The following is a 9,236-nucleotide window of genomic DNA, read 5'->3' as shown; positions in this document are numbered from 1 at the left end:
TTTTTTTTTTTTTTTTTTTTTTTTGAGATGAAGTCTTGCTCTGTTGCCCAGGCTGGGGTGGTAAAGGGGTGCGATCTTGGCTCACTGCAACCTATGCCTCCTGGGTTCAAGCGATTCTCCTGCTTCAGCCTCCTGAGTGGCTGGCACTACAGGCATGCGCCACCATGCCCAGATAATTTTTATATTTTTAGTAGAGACAGGGTTTCACCATGTTGGCCAGGATGGTCTCGATCTCTTGACCACGTGATCTACCCACCTCCACCTCCCAAAGTCCTGGGATTATACGCGTGAGCCAGCATGCCCGGCGTCCAAGGTGTGATTTTTAAAACTGCAGACCAGCTTTGGTACAGAACCTCTCCCCCAGCAGGTTGGGGGCACATGTTTAGGCTAAATCCACTCACCTTAAATGTGACGTGTGTGTCTGAAAGGAGAGGGCCTTCAACCTCAATGATGGGTGTCGACTGGTCTCTGCTGATGACATGAATGCTCCCTCCTCCACTGGTATCTATCCCATCTGCCAGGCTTGGAGAAGAGGAGCTGTCTGTAGTATTAAGTGCTTTAGCTAAGGTATCAAATGCCCTGTGAGCAAAAATGAAGCATGGAAGTGTGGTGAAATCTACAGCTTTTAGGGGGAACAGAATTCTAGCTAACATATGATTTAGAAAAACTACAATGGGAAAAGATAATTAAATTCTACCTGGTGAGGGAAACACTAACAATGAAATCTTCCTATTTATTTATTTAGAGATAGCAGAGAGGCTGGAGTGCAGTAGCAGGATCTCAGCTTACTGCAGGCTCCACCTCCTGGCTTCAAGCAATTCTCATGCCTCAGCCTCCTGAGTACCTGGGACTACAGGCACATGCAACCACACCCAGCTAATTTTTTTTCATTTTTTAAGAGACTAAGTCTTGTTCTGTCACCCGGGCTGGAGTGCAGTGATGGGATCTTGGCTCACTGCAACTTCCACATTCCGGGTTTAAGCGATTCTCCTGCCTTAGCCTCTCAAGTAGCTGGGACTATAGGCACATGCCACCACGCCTGGCTAATTTTTTTTTGTATTTTTAGTAGAGACGGGATGTCACTATGTTGGCCAGGCAGGTCTCAAACTCTTGACCACAGGTGATCCACCTGCCTTGGCTTCCCAAAGAGCTGGATTATAGGTGTAAGCCCTGGCATTTGGCTAATTTTTTGCATTTTTAGTAGAGATAGGGTTTCACTATGTTGGCCAGGCTGATCTAGAACTTTTGACCTCAAGTGATCCACGCCCCTTGCCTCCCAAAGTGCTGGAATTACACAAGTAAGCCATTGTGCCCGGCAAACAATGAAAGCTCAATATATTATCTACACATCACCTTAGGTACTGAGCTATATATTACCTAACTTCATGGGCAAATTTATATTTATTTATTTATTACTTACTTCTTCAAAGATGGGGTCTCACTACATTGACCCAGGCTGGTCTCAAACTCCTGGGATCAAGCAATCCTCTTGCCTCAGCTTCTCTAAGTGCTGGAATTATAGCCATAAGCCACTGCACCCAGGCCTAATTTCTATTTTTCACAAGTACCCTCCAAAAGTAAAAATTATCTTCCATTTTACAGATGTTAATGTTGACCTTAAGTTGTTGAACACCTTTTCCAAGACCATCCATATAGTAAGTGGCAGAACCAGAATTCTACCTAATTCAAATCCTACCCTCTTTCCACTGGACCTAGATCTTATTTGTTATCAGACCACAGTGAACAAAGGACTGGAGCACTTATTAGTCTCCAGCTCTGTATGTGGCGGGTCTGGCATGTTAGGAGCAGAGCACAAGAGCCAAACTGCAGAGAAGAAACATCCTTACCAGCAGTTATCAATATCTGGCACCGGCTCATGCTATTTATCAGCCACTATCAAATCCAGTTACCCTGGTAGATTTAAGCTCTGACTTCACTACTGAGAAACAAATATATATGAGGGCTGGGCGTGGTGGCACATGCCTATAATCCCAGCACTTTGTGAGGTTGAGGTGGGAAGATCACTTGAGCCCAGGAGTTCTAGACCAGCATGGGCAACATGGCAAGAGTTCTAGACCAGCATGGGCAACATGGCAAGATCCCATCTCTGTTTAGGAAAAAAAAAAAAAAAAAAAAAGGAAAAAGAAAAAATATAGATGAGAAAAATAGGTTAAAAGTAGGAAAGAGAATGAACTCTTAATATGCAAATGCATTATTAAACAGTCATTAATGTAAATAACCGCTGTCCACTTAAACAGTTATCTCCATACTTCTACTGATTTACTCAATTTCCTTTTCCATGGTTTGGACTGTTTTATACTGTATAACATTAAGTGGGTCTATGTTCCCATAGTTAAAATCTGAAAGAAGACAGATGTAGAGGGTCACTGTAATGATTTTTTCATCCTCGGTTAAATACAGCATAGGTAGCAAAATGCTGTTTTCCACTCTCATAATATAGGAAGGGTGTGCAGGCCAGGAGCGGGGCCTCCACCCTCATAGGCTCATACCGAGTAATCTCACTTGCAGACTGGTCCTCTGGTTGGATTTCTGAAGTGTCACCGTTGTTCAAGGATTCACTTAGGTTGGCAAGGGAGGTCACTACATTTGCCAGTGTGCCCAGAGCTCCCTGGCTTGTTTCAGCCTATTAAACAAAAAATAAAATACTAACATTAAAAATGAACACACATATGCAAATTACTCTCAGGCCAATGAAGTTATAATGTTGGTTCAAAAACAGCTTCGAGGGGAGTGTGACTACAAAGGGGCAACACGAGGAAGATCTTTTTGGTGATGTAACAGTTCTGTATCTTGGTGTGGTGGTATTTACACAAATCTATATATGTGACAAAATGACAGAAGAAAAACAGACAAACTAAACTTCACTAAAATTAAACCTGTTGTGCTTCAAAAGAAATTGTCAAGAAAGTAAAAGACAACCCAAACAAAACAAAACAAAAGGACAACTCACAGAATGAGAGAAAATATTTGCAAATCATATGTCTCATGGTTTAGTAGCCAGAATTTCTAAGGAACTCTAACAATAATAAAAAGACAAATAACCCAATTTAAAAATGGAAAACGAGGCTGGGCACAGTGGCTCACCGCTGTAATCCCAGCACTCCGGGAGGCCGAGGCAGGTGATCACCTGAGGTCAAGAGTTCAAGACCAGCCTGGTGAACACGGTGAAACCCTGTCTCTACTAAAAATACAAATATTAGCACAGCATGGTGGTGGGTGCCTGTAACCCCAGGTACTTGGGAGGCTGCGAAAGGAGAATCACTTGAATTCAGGAGGCGAAGGTTGCAGTGAGACAAGATCGTACCACCACACTCTAGCCTGGGCAACAGAGATTCCATTTCTAATTTTAAAAAATTGAAAAAATAAAAAAATAAAAACAGGAGAGGGGGAAAAGCACTTTAGGAGGCTGAAGCAGAAGATCACTTGAGCCCAAGAGTTTGAGACCAGCCTGAGCAACATGGCAAGGCCCTGTCTCTACAAAAAGTAAAAAAAAATTAGCCAGGCATGGTTGTGCATGCCTATGGTCCCAGTTGAGGAAGCTGAAGTGGAATGGTCACTTGAACTCAGAAAGTCAAGGCTGCACTGAGCCATGACTGTGCCACTGCACTCCAGCTTAGCATGCAGGCAGAGACCCTGTCTCAAAAACAAAACAAAGCAACAACAAAAACCCAAAGATAACAGGCATCTCTCCAAAGAAGATATATAAACAGGCCATAAGCATATGAAGCGATGCTCAACATCGTGAGAAATGCAAATGAAAATCACAATGACATACCACTTCACATCCACTGGGATGGCTATAATCAAAAAGATGGACAATAACAAGTGTTGGCAAGGATGTGGAGAAATCAGAACCTTCATACACAGTTGGTGAGAATGTAAAGTAGTACAACACAAATGTCCATCAATTGACTAATGGATAAATACAATGTGGTATAGTCATACAAAGGTATATTATTAGGCTGGGCCCAGTGGCTCACGCCTGTAATCCCAGCAGTTTGGGAGGCCAGGTGGGTAGGATCACCTGAGGTCAGGAGTTTGAGCCCAGCCTAACCAACATGGTGAAACCTTGTCTCTACCAAAAACACAAAATTGGCTGGCTGTGGTGGGTCACGCCTGTAATCCTAGTACTTTGGGAGGCCAAGGCGGGTGGATCATGAGGTCCGGAGTTTGAGACCAGGCTGATCAACATGGTGAAACCCTGTCTCTACTAAAAATACAAAACTTAGCCAGGGGTGGTGGCACACGCCTGTGATCTCAGCTACTCAGAAGGCTGAGGCAGAAGACTCGCTTGAACCTGGGAGGCGGAGGTTGCAGTGAGCTGAGATTGTGCTATTACATTCCAGCCTGGGCGACAGAGCAAGACTCTGTCACTAAACAATACACACAAAATTAGCTGGGCGTGGTGGCACATGCCTGTAATCCCAGCTACTCGAAAGTCTGAGGCAGGAGAATCGTTTGAACCTGGGAGGTGGAGGTTGCAATGAGCCGAGGTCGTACCACTGCACTCCAGCCAGGGAAACGAGCAAAACTCTGCCTTAAAAAAAGATGTATTATTTGGCAATAAAAAGGAATTAAGTACTGATACATGCTACACCATGGTGACCCTTAAAAACATTATGCTGAGTGAAAAGCCAGTCACAAAAGACCATATATTGTATGACTTCCTTTATACAAAATGTACAGAGTTGACAAAACCATCAAGCCAGAAAGCAGATTAGTGGTTGGCAGGTTTGAGAAGAGTGGGGAAGGAGGGGTGACTACATAGTAGGGGTTCAGGGTTTCTTTTGAGGTGATGAAAATATTCTAAAATTATGTAGTGGGGATGGTTGTACAACCTTGTAAGTAGACTAAAAACCACTAAATTAGACATTAAAAGCGTAAGTATTATGGTATGTGAGTTATATTTCAATTAAAAAAGAAAGCCAGGGGCAATGGCTTATGCCTGTAATCCCAGCACTTTGGGAGGCTGAGATGGGTGAATTGCTTGAGTCCAGGAGTTCAAGACTAGACTGGGCAACATGGCGAAACCCCGTCTCTACAAAGAAATACAAAAAATTAGCCAGGCGTGGTGGTGTGCACCTATAGTCCCAGCTACTCAGGAGGCTAAGGGTGAGAGGATCACTTGACCCTGGGAGGTGGAGGTTGCCATGAGCCAAAATCATACCATTGTACTCCAGCTTGGGCAACAGAGCAAGACACTGTCTTAGAAAACAAAGCCCGAGATACACTTAAACCAAGATAATGTATACACAAGGTTGTGTCTTGATTATAAAAGTGAAAACCTAGGATCAGTAGAAAAGGTCATAAACAAATGATTAATAAATCACAACAGAGACACAGAATATTGTGCAACTGCTGTAAGATCCTCATAATAGAAAGGTATGTTGAAGGAAATGAAGTTGAACAAGAATGAAATATAAAAAAGACATAAAACAATACATATGGTTTGTACCAAAGCCAATGTCCTGGTTGTGATACTGTATCCTAGGTATGTATGTATGACATAACCACTGGGAGGACCCGGGTGAAGGCAAAGTGGGAGCTCTGTAACAGCACTGTACTTCCTTCATTGTAAATTATTTTAAATATATAAATATTTCAAAGAAAAATTGGAAAACAATTTCTGAAAGTAGCTTCCTTCAGGTGCTTTGCATATGTTTTATTAGTTGTATCAAAATTCTTTGGGGGTTACTGTTGTTTCCATTGTACGCAGGAAGGAATGGGGTAGGACACAAGTCTGCCTCTGAAGCTCTCTCTTGATTCCTGAAATGCCATACAGGTTTGCGTTCATTCTCCTCCAAAGTGACAATAACTAATTCCTAACCGTTAACGTTTATTGAATGCTCACTGTGTACCGAGAGATTTGTAAGTGCAGGAAAGAACCACCTGGGTACCAAGAACAGTGCCAGACTCTGAGACTCCAGGTCTAGCCAGCTCTGCAGTCTTGGTTCTCATTCCCAGTCTCTGTGTGGATGGTCCAACAGAATGGCTGCTGTCAATCACTTGGTAATCTGTTTTTAAGGTTATGTGGGCCTTATTTTCAGGCTTACGCTTTCTTTGCATTTGACTATACAGTCAGAGCCACTGTTCCAGAACGAGTGCTGGTGATAACTTAAACCCACGTAATCCATCAGCTCCCATGATGCATGTGGCCCCTGCCCATAACAGGAGGTGCAAAGCCCATCCTGAGGACCAAAGCATGCAGGGCGGCTCTCCATGACAGGCAAGGGCTCTAAATTTTGTCTTCTCTTTCCCAAAAGAGGATGCCCTGTAATGCCCCGAGTGCACCCATACATGAGATTGTGAACAGATGAGAAGGAAGCCTGCAGGCTTTGCTCTGGTTCTAACGGTCACAGCAATGCCAGTGTTCTCAATTACTAAGTCCCCGTCTTTAGAGTTGAGGTTTGCTGCTACTACTTCCTTACTTGGTTTACATTGGGAGTACCACAATGAGAAAAACAATGAGTTCTGTGAAAATTCTTCTTGGTTATCTTCACAGGAGCCAGCCAGTCTCTCCCTTTTGGACTGACAAACATCTCTGTTCACAAGTTAAATCCCTATGACTGATTTGAAATTGTCAGATTCCTGGCTGAACTTGCTCCTGAAGATCATCTAATAAAAAGGAACCCGGGGCTTTTGCAAAAAGGCCATCTTAGAATAAGTAGCTCTTGGCTTGGTATGCCAGTAGTTTGCCAATGTGTATATGAGAAAAAGAAAACTATAATAGAAAAGAGAACCACAGAATGTCCACTAAATTGACGTCTAGACTGACATGTTACAGTCACTATGACCAGCCAGCCCTGACTGAGGTTTCTGAAAAGCCACTGGCATCTCTAAAACAAATCCCAATATAGCTATCACAACAAGAAGGAGACTGTGATGCAGGTCACACTTTTGATGTGGTCTCTGAAGGCCAGAAAGAAGGTGGTACACATAGTTAGGGCAGCAGCCTATAATGTCAGCATAAAGGAAAAGAGAGAAAGAAGCATGAGTAGAGAACGTCACCTTAGAATCCGTGGCCAGGAGAACTGTACCATCCTCACGTATCAAAGGCTGCTGGATGTTCACAAGCATCCCTGGATCAAGAAGACCTGTTTGTCTATTTAAGACATAAAGAAACCCAGAGTAGCTTCCAACATTTTATGCACAGTATGATCATTCTGCATTTACCTGTCCCTCCACATTTGTGGAGCTGCCTGAATAGTAGAAAAGCTCTAACTAGACTCAGTCGCTTAGTGACTAAACAATCCCCCCACCTGTCTTCAATGAGATGTACATAAAGTCAGGTTTACAGCTTGAGACAGGATGAAATGCAGATGCATCCCCCAGGGCTTTCCAGGATGACTGCAAACTGTGGCCATTCTGCCAAGAAAAAAGTTAACTTGATTTTCAGAAAATCAGCAAGGCATCCTCAACTCTCTGATACATTTTGGATTTCTTGTTTTCCCCTCTTTCTGTACCTTTTAAAGTAAGTTCAATAGATTACTTTGAAAAGAATGTACAAATTAACTGTAGCACTGAGACCTTATCTCACCTTAGGCCTTTTGTCTGTACTGCAGAAAAACCCCAATCTTGAATTATAAAATAATTGTCTTCCTGAATGAATGATGCCTAAATTACAGGACATAATCTGAATTCAAGGCTTGGCGAAGTTCTGATTCCATCGTAAATCAGACATCCTCAGGCCTGTCCAGAGGTGTGACTGGTGACTGAGCAGCTCCAGAAGGGGCAAGATTAAGCAACACAAGGCTGGAGGCTGTGGCATGTGGGTGGGAAGCAACATCAGTGACCATTCTGGGGCATGTCTGTGCCTCCTCCATCAACTGCAAAGGATGACTGCAGCTGAGAACAAGGGACTGACCTTGCTCCATCTTTGTCTGCCACAAACGTGGGAGTGGCTATCAGGGGACTTCTCAGGTCCTTCCGGATATAGATTTTCTCAGTTGAAGCAGCACAATTGCTTGGTTTCTCCCGTTGCACATCGAAGGGCTTCCGTTCACTCTGTACAGCTTAAATCACAACATAAATATTTGTGTTTAGAGAAACAATTCAAATCAATAAAAACCACATCCCTCCTGGTAAAGCAAGGGGTTTTCTTTATAGTAAATCCGTTACTGCAGGGAGGATAAGCTTTGGTGCTAGATTCATCTAGCTCAGCCTTCAAAGTGAACTTTTCAGACAGAGAAAAGGAATCAAGCCAAACCATGCCATGTCAAATCTAGAGGCATAAGAAAGAGCTCATGATGGGTGGTACTCCCTGCTAAGAAACTACAGCACAGCACCTATGTGGCCTGTGGAAGTACCCATGAGGCCTCTGGGCCATTTTATTAATTTTATGTTATTTAGTTACTTTTTATTTTTGTAGAGATGAAGCCTCATTACGTTGTCCAGTCTGGACTCAAACTCCTGGGCTCTAGCAATCCACTGGCCCCAGCCTAAGTGCTGAAATTAAGGCATAAGCCAAAGTGCCCAGCTTGTTTTTACTTCATGCTTGTAACAAAATAGACCCTTCCAAGGATTAAGAAATGCCCGTCTTTGGGCTGGGCACGGTGGCTCATGCTGTAATCCTAGCATTTTGAGAGGCTGCGCCGGGTGGATCACTTGAGGCTAGGAGTTTGAGACCAGCCTGGCAAACATGGCAAAACTCTGTCTCTACTAAAAATAGAAAACTTAGCCAGGTGTGGTGGTGGGTACCTGTAATTCCAGCTACTCGGGAGGCTGAGGCAGGAAGAACTGCTTGAACCTGGGAGGTGTAGGCTGCAGTAAGCCAAGACTATGGCACCACTGCATTCCAGCCTGGGTGACGGAGCGAGACTCCATCTCAAAAAAAAAAAAAAAATGCCCATCTTCAAGTGGGCCCTTAATGTGTGCTTTTCCTATGGCACAATTTGTAGAGGAACCCTTCTAATTTCCAACTCAAGTCTGAATAGCTTCTGCAAACTGTTTAATGGGTGTCAATTTTATATCATGCTAGCAAACTCTCCTTTTAGCAATCTAGTATAAGAGCAGATCTACGTATCTTAGAAGCAACTGAAGAAAATGAAAGCTTTTTAAAGACAGAAGCAACGAAGGCCAGGGAATAGCATTTAGATATGCTGCTAATCAAACTGCTATCTAGTTGGATCTTGTGTTTGCAGCTATAGCTGTGATCACAAAAAAACTGATTTCAGTCATTGCTCTGAGTAAAAAAAGCCAATGATTTATTTATTCAC

At 43.2% G+C, this 9,236-nt stretch overlaps 1 protein-coding gene across 13 annotated transcripts in view; it reads right to left on the bottom strand.

The window, feature by feature from the left end:
* The window catches only part of NR2C2 (nuclear receptor subfamily 2 group C member 2), a 90,139-nt gene that overhangs the window by 14,610 nt on the left and 66,293 nt on the right, over window positions 1-9,236 (bottom strand). For all 13 annotated transcript variants that reach the window (XM_032262356.1, XM_032262353.1, XM_032262350.1 and 10 more), the window contains 4 exons: window positions 7,886-8,033; window positions 7,030-7,123; window positions 2,511-2,644; window positions 402-579 (listed from right to left, as the gene is read on the bottom strand). In XM_032262356.1, the coding sequence (XP_032118247.1) occupies window positions 402-579; window positions 2,511-2,644; window positions 7,030-7,123; window positions 7,886-8,033 (554 nt within the window). The remainder of the gene's footprint in view (window positions 1-401; window positions 580-2,510; window positions 2,645-7,029; window positions 7,124-7,885; window positions 8,034-9,236) is intronic.

The sequence above is a fragment of the Sapajus apella genome, unplaced genomic scaffold, assembly GCF_009761245.1.
Source record: "Sapajus apella isolate SASKATOON/1434 unplaced genomic scaffold, GSC_monkey_1.0 scaffold128, whole genome shotgun sequence".
Classification (NCBI taxonomy): Eukaryota; Metazoa; Chordata; class Mammalia; order Primates; family Cebidae; genus Sapajus; species Sapajus apella.
This window is presented reverse-complemented; position numbering and strand designations above follow the sequence as displayed.